This window comes from Morchella importuna, assembly GCF_003444635.1.
Source record: "Morchella importuna strain M04M26 chromosome Unknown Morimp01GS048, whole genome shotgun sequence".
NCBI lineage: Eukaryota > Fungi > Ascomycota > Pezizomycetes > Pezizales > Morchellaceae > Morchella > Morchella importuna.
Window position 1 is genome coordinate 114,894 of NW_025763445.1, and position 19,212 is coordinate 134,105.

Here is a 19,212-nt window from a genome sequence, read left to right on the forward strand (position 1 = left end):
TCGTTGCTGCACCTCCCAGCCATCGAATATCGTTGTGACGCATCCGGGTTAGGGTTCTCTCACTCTACGCTACACAGTTACGTTCTTTCCACTGCGATACAATTGATCAATTACTCATACCTACGTGGAGTGCATCGATTCTACGCATTATTCTAGAGTATAGAGAATCACCCACGCGCACGCACGCACGCACATGTCCATACGCACCTGTCCTTGTCCCTGTCCCTGCCCGTGCCCGTCCCTGTGCCTCTACCTATATCAATATCCCATGCCCACGCCCATGCCCATCCCACCACGACCACCACCGCTCATACTCCCCAACCCACCACCACCACCACCACTACTCCAACCTCAGTGCAAATGACCACCCCAACACCACCAACAGAAGCACAAGAAGCAGAAGAACAAGAAGCACCCTTCTACCCCCGCCCCCTCTTCCACCACTCCCCAACCTTCACAGCACCCCTCCCGCTCACGGCCCACGACATCCACACAAAACTCACCGCGCACCCGCTCTTCGCCGGCCAGAACATCCTCCACCACAACAACCACCCCGTGCACGTCGTGCGCGTCGTCGGCCTGCTTGTCGCCCTCGACACTTTCGATATCCGCCATGCCCTCGTGCTCGACGACGGCTCTGGCGCCACCATTGATGCCATGATCTGGCGGCAGCGGCGCGAGGTTGCGGTCGAGCTGCCGGGGGAGGCGGTGGTGGGTTCCGTGCTGGGCGTGGAGGGGGTTGTGGGTGTGTTCAGGGATGTGCGGCAGGTGGAGGTGCAGAAGCTGTGGGTGCTGCGGGACACGGCGGAGGAGGTGGCGGCGTGGGCGGAGGTGCTGGAGATGCGCAGGGGGGTGCTGAGTCGGCCGTGGGTGATAGAGGAGCGGGTGCTGGAGAGGGAGAGGAGGAAGGCGGAGAGGGAGGCGAGGGCGGTGGAGAGGGCTGTTGCGGCAGCCGCGGCTGCGGAGAGGGGGTTTGTGGGGAGGAGGAGGGTGCCGGGACAGACGTTTGAGGTTGTGGTGCCACCAGTGGAGAGGGGGTCTTCGGTGGTGGATGGGCAGGAGGATACAGGGAAGGAGAGTGCGCCGAAGGTGATAAAGTATATTGGCCACCGGCGCACATCGAAACCCCCGGAGGCACCGGTAGAGCCCCCGCGCTCGCCTGTAGAACCTGCGCCAGAAGTATCGCGAAAGTTCATTGGCCGCAGAAGGCCCTCGCGACCACCCTCAGAGGTGCCCACGGAGCCTACGCCGGACCCAGAACCGGTACAACCCGCGCTGAGATATATTGGCCACAAACGCACCTCGAGACCTCCGGAGGCGCCGCCTATATTAGAATTCCCGGTACCACCACCCGCTCCAGTCGTACTCGTGCAGGCGACACCACCGACATTTGTCGGCCGCCGAAGGACATCGAGACCGCCGGAGGTGCCTGTTCCTATCGAGCCTGCACCAGATCCAGCGATGAAGTATATAGGCCGTAGACGGACCTCGAAACCACCAGAGGCGCTCACGGAACGTCCGATTAAAGAAGAGCCTGTACCAGACACGGCGGTGAAGTTTATCGGCCGTCGACGAGCGTCAAAGCCGCCGGAGGAGCCGGTGGTTGGAAAAGAACCTGTCGTGGTAGTCGCAGTGTCGAAGTTTATCGGCCGCAGACGTCCGTCGAAACCGCCTGAGGAACCTCCGGAGCCCCCGGTCAAGGAAGGGCCTGCGGTGGGGGCAGCGCTGAAATACATAGGCCACAGACGTACCGGCTCGAAACCGCCAGAACCCCCCGCGGCCGCAGTCGCGCAGAAATCTACAAAGGTTGTAGCTGTGCCGTCATATGCCGGGCATAAACGTTCAAAGCCCCTCGAACCAGCACCGGCAGCGACGAAGCAAAAATACGTAGGCCACAAACGGAGCACAACCGTCACAGTCCTAGAACCGGCATATCGCGCACTAAAGCGCATGAGACCGCTACCAGAAGACGACGAGGAGCCAGCAGGCTCGGGATCTAGAGCCCAGAAGCGCCAAAAGCTACCCATGCAGCCGTTCTCGTCATCGTCCGAGTACTGTAGCGGCGGCAGCGGCAGTCATCGTCGTCCCAGCAGCAAGGCAGCACCTCCGCCGCCGGCATCAAGTTCTGTATTTCGCGGGAAACGTCAGACAGAGCCACAGCCACCTATACTGTCAGCGTCGCAAGTGCCTCAGGAGCTGCTGGACTCCATCTGTCTCTCCTCGCCCGCTTCCACTCCAGGGTCGAAAGCATCACCGCCGCCATCACTCCGCCGCGGCCGCTCGTCGGGAATGCATGAAGCCGCACCACCATCCGCCCAACCACGGCCGCAAGCAACACCACAGACGCAGACGCAGTATCGTGGCCGCCGGCGCCACCCCAGTGCCCGCAGATCGGAGCAGTCGAGCTCGCTCACTCCCGTGGGTACGGCGAAGCGTGAAGCGTATAGGCGTGTCCGCCGCGAGAAGGAGAATAACATGATGACCTCGTCGATGGACTCCACGACCAGCATGAGCACGTACCGTGGCAGCGGGCGGTACAGTACACGTGCAATGACCAGCTCACAGGAGGCGGAGCAGCAGCGGCGGAGCCGGAAACGTAGCAGTAGGGCGTCAAGGAGCTCGCAGGAGGAGGCGGCGTATGTGCCGTCGGGAAGGCGTAGGGGTGATGAGGATCAAGGGGAGAGGAGGCGGACGAGGAGCTCGCAGGAGGCGCCTTATGTTCCGTCCGCGAAGCGACGGGGTGAAGAGGAGGATGTGGAGAGACGCAGGACGCGTAGCTCGCAGGAGGAGGTGGATCATAGTGGGTTCTGGGGGAGGAGACGGGCGGGAGCGATGGTTAATCTCAAGAAGCCGGCTGCGACTGTGGCTGGGAAAATTGGGTTTGTGGGCAAGCGCCGGAGCACGATGGCTATGGAGAGTAGTGGTGGCGGTGGGAAGCGACGGAAACTTATGCCGGAGCTGGAGGATGAGAAGGAGAGGCAGAAGGAGAAGGAACGGGAAGAGCAGGACGAGGAGCGAAGGCTGTTGGCTGCGATAGAACAATCGCCATACGTCCCGACACCGCCTCAGAAGGAGGAGCCTGCGCCGACGCCGACGATGAAGCCGAAGAGTCTGTTTCTGGGGCGCCGGAGAAGCACACTGTTGCAGCTGGATGAGGAGATATCGGACTTTTCGGATTATGTGCCGAGTCCTGCTAATACTGCTCCCAATACTGCTCCTGCTCCGGCTGCTCCTACTACTGTTAATCGTGCCCCTGCGAATCCTGCTCCGGTGGTGTCGAAGTTTGTGGGCAGGCGGAGAAAGTAATTCTTGTTTGTGCTCTTTTGGTTTGTGTTTTCCTGTGTTGTGTCTTGGGCCTTTTTTCCTTGCCTTGCCTTGTTTTTGTTCCGGCGTCCTGGGGTGCGAATTCCATTAATAAACAGATATTATAGACGGTCGTACGGGTATGGGGTGTTATGGAGACTTTTTTTCTTCTTTTGTCCCGGTTTGGATTTTTGCTTTTTGTAGGTTGGTTAGTACTGTGGAAGTAAAGTAGTGTAGCATTCATGGCATAGCGTAGTTTCAGCAGTAGTTCCGGTATTAGTAGTAGTAGATAGAATAAGCATTCTTCTCTCTTCTCCTGCTGCTGCTGCGGTGCTCGCTAGAGGAAATATCGTGATGCCAGCTGCAGTTGAGAAATGCAACCCCGTTGATAGGGATGGGATAGGCAATATTTCCGAGTCTGTGGCTATGGAAATCGTGAAGAGTGGTTGGCCGACCTATGAGATATATAACACTGAGGTTCCTCGGAATTTCTGCATTAAAGTAACAGCTATTAAGTTCTCCTTGTCTATTACTCGTGGACATATGATCTTAATGCTGCCTATAACAACGGGAATAAGCAATTCCTAGGTGGTTGGAATGCAGCAACGAGTGATAGTCTATGACGATACCCTCCCCCCACTTTTTGTCTCTACCAGGTTAGCCAATTAGCCTGTTCGTTGTTAATTGCGTTTAAGAGAACAGTTAATCTTACGGCGGTCAGCGTATGCAGTAGACAGCTGTTCCACACCCAAATGCAGCTACTTAGGTGATCGGACATCTTCTACCAAGCTTATTGGGCTGTCCCCCGGAAAGCGCTCCCCAACCAGAATGTCAGCGGTGTCATGATATGCTTACTTTCCTGTGTTGTGTGTGGCAGTCCAACTTTGGCCCTCCAGTGACATGACTCTCTCCTCGGAAGTAGTGTTGTCAATATTTTACAGTTGAGTTGGGGACTTCTGTGTGTGTATGCGTGTGTGTGTGTGTGTGTGTGTGTATATTGGAGGAGTACATGTAAGTGGCTACAACACGTTTCAACAGCACCGCCCACCGCCCGACTCGATCCGGCCCGGAGCTAGAGACGTACGTGTCTGGCCCGAGACACCATGATTCATTCACTATCCTACGGGAAACTCTAACCCAACATAAGATATCACTCGCTCGTGCCAAGACTGGACTTGTGTTCGCTTTAAGTCCAAATTTCTTTTCAAACAGCAAAAATAGATACAATTTTACACCACAATCTACAGTCCAACTACACCAATCGCAACACCGCAACAGATCAAGCAAGTATACCCGCAGTAGCGCCAGTATACGCCGGCTTCTTTGCAAAGTTCTCGTCCCAGAGCAAGGCCGCGCCAGATCCACTGAATGTGTCCGGAACCCACGAGTACTACATCACCAGCTTATTAGCACATATTTCGGATCTAGAGAAAGAGGAGGGAGAATATACCTTATCAGACACACCCCACGTCGTGACACCGACACAGTTCGCGGTCCTTTTACACGCATACACCGCTGTCTGATAGTTGCTGCTCTGATCAGCAAGCTTCGTAGCATCGGACGGCAGTGTCATTCTGATGTCGAGCTCCGTGAGGGCGACCTTAAGCCCTGTGGCAGCGAGGGCTGCGAGCGGCTGGTGCATGTATGGGATAGCGCCGTTGTTGACGATCAAGTGAGCCTGGGAACCGATACCGTCGATGGGGACGCCGGCGGCGATGAGGCGAGTGACGAGCGCGACCATGGCGTTGACCTTGCCGCCGGCGTAGTCGAGGTTGTAGTCGTTGATGTAAAGCTTTGCGGTGGGGTCGGCGGCTTTGGCGGCGCGGAAGGCAATGTCGATGAAGGATTCACCGAGCACGTTGTAGAAAACGGAGGTGCGGAAGGTGCCGTCGTCGTTGAAGACTTCGTTCACGACATCCTAGAGAAAGGTTAGTGTTTTCCCCTTATATCACTGGTTTTTGGTAATGATTGAGCATACCCAGTGGTGAATCTTGCCAGCGTAACGCCCGGCAACGCCCTTGATGTGGTCTTGGATGACCGTGGTCAGCGTAGCGGCATCGGTGATTGCAGAGACCCATGAAGGCAGCTGGCTGTGCCAGACCAAAGTGTGACCTCTGATCAGCTTGCCGTGCGAAGTTGCCCAATCAACCAAGTAATCTGCATCACTCATGGAGAAAACACCACGACTCTCTAGAAGTCAACCACCAGTCAGCTTATACTTAATTATGCGTGTGTGAAGTGGAGAGGGGGGATATTACTCTCAGTCGCATCCCACTTCATACTGTTCTCCGGAGTGACTTGGCCATACTCTGCAATGACAATGGCTTCGTATGCAGCGTCACTGAGGGTGTTTCTGTCTGCGCAGGTACCAAAGTACTCCCTTCCAACGGACTTCATCTTTGCATCTAGACTGCCGGTTGAGGTGGCCACAGGGGCTGAGGATGTTGCTGTTACTACTGCAACGGAAGTGGAGGCGCTTGATGCCGTGCCGGGTAGGCACTGGGAGTAGTAGCTGTTGGATACCACGCAGGTCGATCCCGAGGCACAGGTGGTTCCTCCAGTCCAGCCAATACCACCACCTACCAGATATCCAAGTCAATTTCACATACTAGAGAATAAATATGTGGGATCATGTCGAGGACTTACACTGTGCCCATACGGCCTGCTGAGCAGAGACGGACCGGACAGCTACTGCAAGCAGCGCAAGAAATTCCGCACGTAGGACAACCATGGTCGAAATATCTGATTAAATTATACCGGTGGAAATGGAGGAAAGGAAGGACTCGGATCTACTATATCCAAATTACTAGAGATTGGAATTCTTCCTCTTCGTTCTGGCTTTGACCCAAGTATTTATACCAAAGAAAAAGATATCCCACCCCTTCCCTAGATTCAGATACGGCTATTGTGAAGGGAATAGGGGGAATGAATTTCCGCCATTAAAGTCCGGTTGTTCAACCGGAAGTGGATTGGGTTGGTTTACCATAAATTGTGGAGGGTCCCCGATCCGTGTAAGGTTAATATCGGGTTCCTAGTTGTTGCTCGGTTGTCGTTCCCGGTACTCCGTTTGAACCAGGAACAGAACCTTTGCACATCCGTTAATCAAAGAGCAATAAACAATTAAAACTTTACACATAGTGAAGTTAATATCTTATTATTTACTCATCATCAGTAAAACTATCATGCGTACGCGGGCAGCCTGAAGGAAAGATGGATTCTTCCTTTCGTCCACAGCACTTTAGCCAGTCAGCAAACATAATAGGCATCTTTCCGGTTCCTGAACGTTGGACATCCTTCGGAGTAACGCAACGTGCACGGAGATCTCGCGATAATATCCGGGGTATTAGCTAGAGTGTGGGGTAGGTTTGTTACACGACGTTGATGTGCGCTACCATTTGGATCAGATGAGATAGTATCAACCTGGAGCGGGAGAGGAACAACCCTTAGAACCAGGATAGCAAAGCAATTTAGCCTGATTATCAAAGAAGCTGTCTATGGTGGGACTGTAGCTAATTAGCCTAAGCTTTATTTCTTTTGAAGATCGATTGGGGACTAGGGGAGAGCTACACCTAGTTTTGATATATAGTTTTGGTACCTTCGTGGATAGATGTCACTTTGAGGCAGGTGAGCTTAGTATAGGAGAGTTAGGAATATGTATGATGTACGTACGGATTCTTCTCACAGCTGGTACTTGATGTGTCTCCATTAGAGTGGAGTATTTGAAGCCGCGGTGGGCAAGAGGTAGTACTAGTGAGCCGGTAAAACAGCGGGAGGTTGTTCGATCATCTCATCTCACTCGGCAGTCATATCAAACAGCTCCCTATTTGCCTCCTGGCGTGGGCAGATATACCCAAATCTCAGCCACAAGAAAACACAAATAAAATTAACCAACAAAGGGAAAAATTACCTAAATTAATTGACGCCCGCCCAGCTCCTGGGACACACGTACACTTAATCAAGAGATACTTTATTCGATGAGTTGGATAGCTATTTATGAAGGTGGGGGAAACTAGAGTAACCAATTGAATATGACAAACACTCAATCTATGCCCGCCTTTGATCAAAAAGGTAGTCGTACATATGATAAGGAGATGTTTCTACATACTCACGCGTTCCTCTGCTCCAGCAAACATGAAGCCAAGATCTCTCTAGATTGGCCGGTTTCGGTTATCACGCCGCCAAGCTGATACCCGGTGAAACTTCACATATTGAGCCCGGCTCAGCAACTGGCTGCCTCCAAATTGAATGACGGAGTAGAGTCTGTACAGCCGGCTGAGTATGAGTGCACGAAAACAAAAGTGATAAACTCCGTGTTACTGCATTCATTATGAACGCGTCCGGTATCTCAGGAGCGTTTTGATAGAGATGAAAATTATCAACCTTATAAATAGATGGAGTTGGCTCGCAGCATCACGCCGTATATTCTTCTTCTTGATATTTCTTAAATTCCCGAGGGCCAGCTGTAGTACCGAAAAGGAGATGCAATTTCATCCGCCTTTTTGGTACAGTAATATTATCGGCGGCAGCAGCAGATCAAAAGTTTAGGACATTTAAGCATTGTGTTAAGCGAAACAAATGGGAACGGTGCCCGGGGCCCTGGAAGCTGCTATGCAGAATGGGGAAAAGTTTCCAAGAGGAAGTGCTCGCGTGTATGCATGTTCTCCACATAAATATCTGTATTGAGTGTGGAACGTCCTACTCCGGAGAATTTATCCTGAACTCTGCGAAGAATGTGGATACCTGCTTAGGAGATCAGATTATTATCGTGCGCTGAGATTACTGAACAGGTGGGGAATAGTTCAAATTTTGGATACCAACATACCTATGTGCTGTGAATCGATCATCTTCAATTGAGTGATTCTCTACCTAGAGCATCCTTGAATTCATAATTTTAATAAGCAGATAAACACCTGATGTATATGGTGATCTGAGATATATACGAAGTATGTACAGTACGATGCCAGTCGTGAGGGTCAGGCGCGGCGTCGCAACGCCCCCCGAACCATCACGGGTACCAGCACAGCAACCACAATTGATCCTTTGGAGAGCTGAATTTTTGTATAGTTGTTAAATAGTAGATAAATAACAATAATTTGACATTTAATATCTTGTGTACCAACCCGCCATGAAAAGGTTGTGGAAATCTGGTTGCGCGCGCGGCGTTAACGTTGCGACGCCGCGCCTGACCCTCACGACTGGCATCGTACTGTACATACAGCCCTGCCGGTTTCTATATTATTTGATAATCACCACTTGGAGAACTCTCTACTCACTGGCGAAGATACTAATAAGTAAAGTATAGGCCCTACCGCAAGCAAAGACACTCCATTGTTCACGTCGTATTTCTCGGTAAGGTATTGGTGCTTCACACATACGTATGTACATACTCTGTGGATTTTGTATCTGCGGACCGATTTTGAACACAGCCTGCGCATGCAGTTACATTACCGCAAGTAAGGTTAAGTAAGTCCTCTCAACAAATGAGGAGATACATACCTTTATTCGGTACTCGAGTACTCTAAGAAATATTGATTGGCACTTAGCTAGACGCCCTAATAAACTTATATCTCCGAAATTCTCGCCCTCCCTTTGAATTAAGGGTTGACCTAGTATGTAATCACCAATTAATGGATAAATCTGAACATGCGAGGTGATTGTGCAATAAGAGGGGGGAAATGTTACTGAATATTTCTTTTTTTCTTATCTCTGGAGTAATTAGGTATTGAAATAACGCCATGACCTCATATTTATCACCGGCGACTTTTATGTCTAGGAAGGGCCTCAAGTTGCAAGGCTGTCGGCATAAACTAAATTTTGTTTTTCTCTGTAACTTCTGTTGATCCCCGGTGGTGTATGTACGTTGATCACTGATCTCTACAATTTTAGGGATCGTGTATAATCAAGAGTTCATCCGAGGTGCTTTTATAGCGTATGATAAGAAGTAAAGCTGCAGCTGGTCAACCCAGCCAGGATTCTGTTCTCTGAGAACATGTAGTAGTGTAATCTTCAGCAATTTATGACCGATTAACTTTCCTAGATACTTGATATGTGTCAAGCTATTAGGTGAATGTATACAAACTACAGAGATAGGAAGTTTATACACTTCTAGTTGTATACATACGAATTTAATATTCATAGGCAAGAGGACCTGACAAACTTTGCCCAAGAGGACATCAAGGCACGCCTCCATACCTAGATCCTATGCCACCTCTGGGCTAAGGTCTTCTCCATCGAGCATGAGATATTGAATGATAAGTAATATTACGCAGCTGCAGTTATAGTAGTGAGCGTGGGAAGGAGTTTTGTGTTCTCGTGGCGTATAGATGTGATATTAATGGCTCGATCTCGAATCAAGAATGAGTAGAATCACAGCTGTATTGGTCAATCAATAGTAGGGATTTCTCGGAGCTCCGAAGACACTCAGTATTGTGTGCATATATGTTACGTAGGTACACTCTCTGGAGTAGAGTAGAGCAGTGTAAGGTCTGAAATGTATACACATATGGATTTAAAGTCCGGGTGTACATGTATTCAGCTTGTATTTAGCGCCCTCTATATACTTACGTACTAGTTCATTTATGTTCTACCTACATGTACATACCCCGGCCCCCATAGCTTACCCGAGTGACAACGTATGAAATGAAATATAACGACGTTACACACATCTCTAATACCTTAGCCGAACTTTAAAGGACATCAACAATACATTGATGCGAAATCATAGACCAAGAGCCTTATCAGGAAATCCTAATAACCTGATCAGGCTTTCCCTAGTACCTCACTAGCTACATTTAGATACATCTAAGTACATCATGTATTCAGGCTACGTTGTGGTGTATTACATTGTAAAAGATAAAACACGCTAGCAAGCAGCACTAGTCTGAAATATTGATGTTGTTGAACTGTACAAGTATGTACCTGCACTACACGTCTCTGTCGTTAACTCATTGGCCTGCATATCCTGAGGATAACTTTCATACCAACACTGGAAATATCCAACTCACCAGTACGCCTGTTAATTGTCATGACGCATTTTCAACTCAGGGCCGTGCTTTCGGATCCCAGACTTTGGAGAAACATGTTGGAGGCTATGCAAAAGTTCCCGAGTGGTTAGAACGCGACGGATTCTTTAAGGGCACTGGAACAAATGTGATCAACTTTAATGATTTTTATGGATCTACGTGTTGTGTAAAGGTACGTGGCAGAGCATGCAATTATTCCCTTTAAGCTACAATCTATTAGTACGCAAATACTAATTCCTATCGCGGCAGGAAAATGAACAATTATCACGCCATTTGGGGGGTAAAAATAAAATCTTTCTTCAAGATCATGCCAAGATATATCTGTGACCTATCAGTCACTGTCTTGTTGTTCAATAGGAACATTTCACATAATTTGGGGCAGTGTCGCTAATGACAGAGGTCACACTCAGCCCTTTATCATTGGTGATGCAGGGCACAGGTCAGGATCAAATGCGTGATATAACTAACACCTAGCTTCAAAGTTTGATACAGGAGACTCCTGTAGCTGTCATCCATATATTTATCACGGCAAGGCACCAACTGTCTTACGTCATGTCTAATATTTGGGTGTTCCTGGACATGACGCATAGTGACTGAAATTGCATTGACAATATGCGGGGGGGGTTATCAGTACCCACGTGGCTAGCCAGAGGTACAATATGTACTCCGTGCAGAGATGAGGATCCTCTATCTTGCTTGACATCTGAAACAGATCGCTGACAGGTGAAATCTGTCATTATCTTCAGCCCTTTCAGAATTTCGCGTCCCGGCATCTTGGTAATATGGATGACCCGAAAAATCTTCTGGAGCTATGGAATAAATGAATTCAAGTGACTATCAAATACTTTCTTGACTCTTTGCAAAACTGAAAGACCGTGCATGCAGTTGCAGTCATCGGACATGTACATCTGCATTCTGAAACGAACTGGAGAGCTGGGAGGTTGCGTTATGTATTATGCTGGGTACTCAATGCAGATTGCAAGCCTACATTTACGTACTCCTAGGGCAATATCTCATGAGCTCTTAGGAGAGGATACTGTCCAAAGAGTACCACGTGCTTGACGATAATCCTCTATGCAGACGCAGGCCAGGAAATCTACCGATGCATGTACCCCAGTAAAGGGGCCAAACATGCATATATATAATTATCTTATTCTTTTCTATGAATGAGATACTCCATTCCAATCCTGAGTCATGGCAGCTGGGTAAGATCGTTTCCCAAGGCTGTGGCCGCCACGCCGCAGGATCAATAACAGCTGCAGTGGCGGCGGACTATGCGGCGTGGTTCAAGCTGAGGCTGAAAGGCTGAGCCAACAATTCAGGTCGTTCCATGATCATGAATGACGATGTGGTTGGAATTTCACGGCGTCCAAAGTGATCTTCAAGAATCTCTGCACATCTGTCTTGAGACTCACGTCCTCAGCGCTAGCAGCACTCGAGCTCTTATTCAAAAAAAAAAATTAGAACCAAAGTAGGTACGAGGTTGTCCTTACCCAGTCGGGCTACCTGCCTTCTTCAGCCACTGCTTATCGATAAGGGAGAAAATCAGTGGTTACACAAAGAAATTGCAAGCTTTCGATAAGCCAATCTGCTTTGAAGCACTTTCATTCAAATTCTGTCTTGCAGATTGGTTATCTGCCTTGAGTACCGGGAAACTAAACATTGCTGATGTGGTTGGTTGTGAGAGATACTTGGTTCTGATTCATAGATGCTGACAGCATTTTAGCCGTTATTTTAGGTGTTCCTTACTTTCAAAGACACATCGTTGCAAGGTCACAAGCGCCTTCAAGAAAGACATAGGTATGTATGTATCTCAACAGCGCTTCTGCGGGGTGAGTCACTGCCGGTAGTACTCTAGTCCCTCTCTCTATGAGTGCATACACACGGGTCTCCACCGGTCTTTCAAAGATCTCTCGGAGCTATCATGGCTAGGTAGTGACTTATACCAAGAATGCGGTTCTGAACGATATTTATGGTGCATGTACGATGACGGTATGTGCGTTTACGTCGGCGAGTGCGTCTATCCGTCATGGCCCATGTTTGGGGCTGCACATGCAGTGTCCAAAATCCAGAGCCGCTCCTACAGAAGAAGGTCATCCTGAGGCTGCCTAGATGAATGCAGCTGCAGCGGGGTCAGCATGTGAGAAAAAGGAGTGCCGAAGCAGTAATATAAAGACTCTCATTGCCCTACTCTATTGTTCATTTTTATTCACAACCAGCACGCATATCAGCATTAGACCATTGGGTATTCCTTGGCCATTGCTCGATTAAAACATGGAGAGCTTCAATGCCTCTACATCCGTCCCGGCGGCCCATGGAGCGCTTCCACTCGCATTGAACATGGTGCCCGGGTATTATTCTCTCGTCGCACTTTTCAATTACTTTGGTCTCACCATGCCGTCCATTGTAACCTTCTTTCTGATAACAACCGCCGCCGCTGCCAGCTGGCAGTACTGGTACGACTTCTTGACAATGCTGACATTCCGCTTCTTGATGTCGACAGCGCAGATTCGGTCGCGCGACGACCTATACGAGCACTTGATGGCCTGGATCGCGGGACAAGAATTTGCAAACTCGACAAAGTACTTCGTGGCTGGTATGGCATTTGGGTCTCTGCAGCAAGAGAATGAACACACAGACGAGGAGGAATCAGGAAATGGCCTGAGCTCCTGGGAGATGTTGAGACGTGCGCCCCTGCAGTTCACTCCAGCGCCAGGATTGCATCAGTTCCGTTACAAGGGGAGAATAGTGTTGTTAAGGCGCGTGCTCGAAGAAGGAAAGGATTGTTGGTGGCCACAAGAGACTATAGAACTCTCCACGTTCGGTACTTCTCCCCAGCTATTAAAGGAACTTCTTCACGAAGCTCGTCTCCGGTTTTTGGAGAAAGACCGTAGTAAGACCATCGTATACCGTCCAACAGTCGGCACTCAGCTCGGCCAACCTCCTAACTGGACTCGCTGCCTCGCCAGGCCGAGTAGACCTCTATCAACCGTTGTTCTAGACGAACACCAAAAAGAAATGTTCGTTGATGATATCAGAGATTATTTAGAGCCTGATACCAGAAGATGGTATGCCGATCGAGGAATTCCATACAGACGTGGCTATCTTCTTCATGGTCCTCCTGGCACAGGAAAGAGTTCCTTGAGCTTTGCTGTTGCCGGGAAATTTGGATTGAAGATATATGTGCTCAGCTTAGCGAGTAAATCGCTCACAGAAGAGGGTTTGGCTGGACTTTTCGAAGGGCTTCCTAGAAAGTGTGTAGTGTTGTTGGAGGACGTAGACACTGTGGGGATCGCGCGGGTACAAAAGACCGAAGAGACCACATCCGAAGGGACCGAAACGGCATCGAAGAAGGAAGAATCAGATAACAGCAAGAAGGGGATATCCTTTTCTGGTCTCCTCAACGCCATCGACGGCGTTGCCTCTCACGAAGGTCGAATTCTCATCCTAACTACTAATCACCCAGAGAAGTTGGACCCTGCACTCATTAGACCTGGCAGGGTTGATATGAAAATACACTTCACACTTGCTGGGAAAGATGCTGTCGGCGGGCTCTTCGAGCGCATGTTTGAAGACTATTCATCGCACTCTTACTCTGACTCAACTTCGTCAGATTCTTCCCCCTTCGATACCAAGACCCCACCCTCTTCTGCCTCTTCTGAATGCGGCCTAGAAAAGAAAGAGACTCGGGAGGATGAAGTTTCAAAGGCTATTGCTAGGAAACAAAGATTGAAAGAAATGACGACAGAATTTGTAAAGCTGATCCCCGACCTTACATTCTCGCCGGCTGAAATCCAGGGATATTTGCTGCAACACAAAAATCGTCCAGAGCGAGCGCTGGAGAGAACAGAACTATGGGTCAAGGAGAAGCTTGAGGCTCGGGCCGCGGGCAAAATTGATTGAGTGAGGGCATTCTTTTAAGGGCTCTCTTTCCTTTTAAGGACTAGGAACCAAAGTGTAGGTTCTGGGATGAGGGGTGATTTCGGTAATTTTATGATAGATATTCGATGACGGCGTTTGTTGGGTACAGGGTCTTCCTTATGTTTTATTTGTCAGTTGATTGGTATATATCAGCATTCGTACTCACCTACATGCTTGTATCTTGTGTTCTGCGTTTTTCTTCTGAGGGGTAAATAGGATAAAATTGAATGGCGAGAGATGTATCCTAACAATGCGGTGACATAACCGCGTCGGAGGCGAATCAAAAATCATTTCCAGTAAGACCATTGTTCATCCGCCCTACCTTAATGAAGTGCAGAATTCCTTTTCGGGATGTATCACATCGAGTGCGCCACCCTGCATACTCTGACCATTGTCTGGGGTTCCCGCTCTGCTTCCGCCGGAATTGTTATGTGTCGTATTGTGACGGGCTCATCGCTGGTATATATGTACGTTGGTACATATCGTGAGTTTATTCGTGCCGCAATTAGTAATGTATTCTTGTTACATATGTAGGTACACAGCATGCAATATAGATTTAAACTATCTGATCACATATACACGTGCATACGTATACATATAGCGTTGGATCTACTAAGTATGTGTGTTTTTTTTATCAGAGATCAACTAAAATTTAAGTACGTAAACATTTGTATGTATTTTTTTGTTTGTTTAATTCATTAATTGCATTTTGTATGTATTTAGTTATTGAGCTTGATATCTTAAGTAACGATCGACTACTTGTATGTAGACAATTTATTCAGAATTAGTAAGCCCATACTAATTATATAATTGATCAGCTTGGCTCATGCACTCGGTAATATCCCACCAGCTGCAGTAGTCAGACCTTACTTACCAATAAGTAAATATAGTGTATAGCTTTATCAACTGAGACCTTCGGATCCAGCTGGCCATATATACAGTTACACCTTCACTAGTCGGCGCATACTACCAGTTGATGGCCGGAGGTTTCGTTATGGTAAGCTATAAAATCTCCAGGTTCTTTTGATTTCCATTGGCTTAAATCCCCCTGTTCACTACATACTGGTAGTATTCATCGAGTGATAGCTAATGACTGAACACGTTTTATTCCCTCCCAAATGCTAGTCTAGGCTCTCATCATTTTCTTTTATTTTCTTAAAAGAAAAAAGAAATTAATGCCCGAAATCCAGATCCCAGGTCACATTTGAACGTTATTGAGTCGCGTCATATATTACCCACAATGTAGATGACCCAGAATGATGAGGTAGCTACATGTACCTACCTACTCATGTATTGGGCTTTTTTTGCGTCTCACATTGCAATGCAATTATGTGTGTACATACATGTATGCAGGTACAGCACCGCGGACACAGGGGTCTGAAGATCATAATCATTTAAACTATGCATAATTATTTCCGTTTTCGATAAACCAACATGGCAGCCGGTTTAGTCTATCCTCGCCCATCAAGTGTTCTCGTTCCCAGAATGTGCATATTCCACGATGTCCGACAACCCGAACTTACGTCATCATCTCCAAAGTGTACTACCCCGGCATTTCCATACTGAGCGAATAGACGGTTCTGTCAAATTGGTTATCCCTTCGTCTGTATTCAGGACTTGTGGCAATTCATGGCTCACCATACAAAATATACTGCCTAGCTGAAAGCGGTGGTCGGCGGTGCAAAACTGTCCCCACTCGTCACACAAAGATCCTCAATCGAGTACATAGATGTAGTGCTTTAAACAATCGTCGTTAGATTTTGGTTGATTACGACGCTAATTAAGCAAAAGCCTTTCGGTGAAGCAATCAGGGTATAGTTTGCTCGTGGTACCTAGCGAAACCGACTGACAAGCTGACATATATTTTCTGAAGTCCTCAGTGGAAAATCGTGTCTTCCGCCTTGAAGAATACTTTGTAAAGGTTTCTAAGGTACGACGTGGAATCCTTCAAAGAAACTCAGCGTTGTTGACAATGTTTTTTTTTAGGAATGGGTGAAATCAAGGGCACAATCGGGACGATGAAACGGCAGCTCGGGGTTCTACTTGCGATTGGCCTGGTGGCAGCGGCTCGGTAAGTGATTAGCATATGCTTGGTTTTTACTGCCGATGGCTAACATATCTCTTCTAGCTACTTCTTTACCTTCTTAAGAAGCATTTCGATAGACCAAAGAACGAGTCCCCCAAGTAAGACTGAGATGCAGGCATCAGTTCAGGAGATTCGCAACATCCTGGAAGTATGAAGGCTACAGACTTGGCAAAGAAAAGCATTCAGAAGGCTTAAGCGATAGTTGCGAGCGGTTTCCGGAGTTCTTATTTTTCTTTATATAGATTAGTACGTGGCCCGTAACGAATTAACTTACTCTATCCTAGTACTTGACCCCGGCCCTAGTCCGTGTCTTTCCTGTATACGTACTGCATGCTACGTACATGTAGCTTTTTTATTCGAGACCCATTACCCTATATACAGTCAACATCTAAACCTCCTGGTCGTCTCTTAACTCTTCCGATCCTCTGGTTACGTATATAAAGTTACACACAAGACAGCCCCAGATCAACCAACATAGGTTACTTTAAAAAGAAGCAGCGTCATATTTGTATAATAGCTCCAGGCACCTAGACCATTTCTACAGGACAATCAAGGAGAGAAGCGATGCTTTTTATTCAAGAGATAAGTTAACTAATTCGTTAATTAAAGATAACACGCGATAACTAAAGCATAATACTTGCTTTCTTTATGAGCTAACTTCAAGTGATATTCTAGAATCAGCTCTAAAGGCAAAAACATTTGATCAGAGAAAGGACAGCAGGGCAATCACCAAAAACTCTCGATGACAGAATTTCAGTGTTGGACAAAGCATACAATATTGAGGCCATGCCATCGCCGAGAACTCGGGGAATTCGAAGGCCATCGTCTCGAGGGATATGTAATTTTATCTACATTATATTATCAGTGTAGCTAAAGTTAATTGGGTCCTAGTCGGCGAAAATAAACCTAATCTTATGAGCTGAGTCAGGTGAAGATAAATTACTAGCTCGTAATACAACTTGAGTCATCTCGCGCTAGCGATACTTCTTGTAGTCATGATCAGTAATAGAATATTATTACCCGTAATAACTACACTTTCCTGCCAGCTTCCCCAGGATTTTTTGACCTCCAAAACCGCATGAATGCTAATTACTCCATGACTGACTATAGTCGTTAAAAAGGTCTACTCAAGATCGGCGAGGAGAGGCTAGTATGAGACATGTGTCAGAGCTTCGCCCTCTATTGGTTTCTTGATCATAAAGGTCCACCGTAAACGAGGGCCTATCCAACATCTCCCGACCCGGACTAGGAATTTTAATTTTAATTGTTTTACTAACTTAGACTCCGCCCTCGATCGAGCAAGGCCTTGCAGCTTGGGTAACTGACGAACAACCTGGAAGTCACAATACTCGAAAAACCCAGCGCCCAATATACCGAGTGATAGAGTATGACGCATGGGCCAAGACAACTCGGAATCCTGGGTTCATATTTAAAAAGAGGAAATTACCTACTAACACACAGCCCCTTACCAATTTATCACTGACACTCGGATTTTTAACCTCAAACCTTGGTTCTAGGCTAGGACCGTGCATGCCAACTTACACGGGAGACATGGGTACACACGGTCGGGATTTGGGGATTTGACGTTTGACATAAGGCGCACCGTTCAGGTATCCCGCCAACTGGGTGCTCTGTGAGGCGTCCACTATTCATAGCCCCCGAGCACGACCGGTATTAAATATCATATAAATGCGCGCCAGGTCCACCTTTTTGTATACAGTCGTGTCCGGAAACGTCGTGGAATCAGTAGTATGGGCAGGTACATACATATACAGGGCCCTTCACGGATTCATGTATATATCAGATAGGTACCTATTTCTATCCGAGTTCATGATTCCTCTCCGCCGAGCCGTTTATTAGAAGCTCATAAGGGATTTTATCTCGGCCCCGTGCCGGGGATTCTCAGCCCGGATCTCTACCTTTTGACGGACCGTTAAATAGTCTCCCTACTCCTTTGTTTTAACTACTGTGGGTTCGCGGGTCTTGCCGTTTCGGCTCCTCGACGGACTGGTTTGTTGTGGCTGTCGGACTCAACCACCCTCTAACTGTCGGTCAAAAAATTCAGTGGATCGTCATCGGACTAGCCGTCTCACCGAGATCACTCCCCCTCAATTGCAAGAATCAATTAAATATATGCCCCTTTTATACACGCCAAGACTGTGGTTGGTGTTAATAGTCCCATGCTTTTTGATCTGAATCAATCTTCAGGCGGTCGATCTCTCCCTGTGCACGTGGCTTTCGGAGCATTGAAAGATTAGCTAGGGATATTTACTGATGATGCCGTATGCCGGCCTATTGATTTATCGATTGATAATTCATTCGTGTCCGTATGCCGTCCTAGGAAGTGGGGGGATTTCCAAAAATGTCAGTTTGTCCCATCCTAGTGATTAATCTTCAATCTGGCGATAAAGAAATCACCTAGACTTCCTGAATTCTAGGAAACCAAAATTACGACACCTTGCGCCCCAAAGTCTAGCTGGTATATCCGAGTGATTTTCTATGAGCGTATCTCTGGCTAAATTCAAGCCCCGAGAGAGTTAGATGCCGAACAAGAGAACCAATAGCCGAAACATGCAAGGCATTATAGTAGGAACTTCCTAGTTTGCCGAAAAAGTGATCTTCAAGTCAAAGTGATAGACGATCAAGGGTATTGTTCCCCCTGTCTCTGGGCGCACTTAATTACCGTTTAGGTGCAATTATACTTATCTGAGGTCTTAGCTAATCCCTCGACCGCACAACTACCCTTTCTAACAGATAACTTCTGTGACAAAAAGTGTTGATTGACATCTTCATCTTAAACTTCTCGGTTCATAAATAACCGCCGTAATGACGGCCCAACATAGAATTGGTGGAGTCTAAAAGAACGGCCTAGGTACAAGT

The 19,212-nt window shown here is 47.8% G+C and overlaps 3 protein-coding genes across 3 annotated transcripts; 2 read left to right on the forward strand and 1 right to left on the reverse strand.

Moving 5' to 3' along the window:
* Positions 1-360: 360 nt before the first annotated feature.
* LAJ45_10620 (uncharacterized protein) lies at positions 361-3,306 on the forward strand (the record flags this gene model as incomplete). Its single annotated transcript, XM_046120139.1, has 1 exon — positions 361-3,306. One exon carries the CDS (start codon positions 361-363, stop codon positions 3,304-3,306), a length of 2,946 nt encoding a protein of 981 aa, XP_045966643.1.
* Positions 3,307-4,582: 1,276 nt separating this feature from the next.
* On the reverse strand, positions 4,583-6,034 carry LAJ45_10621 (uncharacterized protein; the record flags this gene model as incomplete). The annotated part of the gene is made up of 5 exons (XM_046120140.1): positions 4,583-4,693; positions 4,754-5,221; positions 5,282-5,493; positions 5,562-5,882; positions 5,950-6,034. The coding sequence occupies 5 exons, from the start codon at positions 6,032-6,034 to the stop codon at positions 4,583-4,585; spliced, it is 1,197 nt and encodes a 398-aa protein (XP_045966644.1).
* Positions 6,035-12,599: 6,565 nt separating this feature from the next.
* On the forward strand, positions 12,600-14,228 carry LAJ45_10622 (uncharacterized protein; the record flags this gene model as incomplete). The annotated part of the gene is made up of 1 exon (XM_046120141.1): positions 12,600-14,228. The coding sequence occupies one exon, from the start codon at positions 12,600-12,602 to the stop codon at positions 14,226-14,228; it is 1,629 nt and encodes a 542-aa protein (XP_045966645.1).
* Between the last annotated feature and the right edge of the window lie 4,984 nt (positions 14,229-19,212).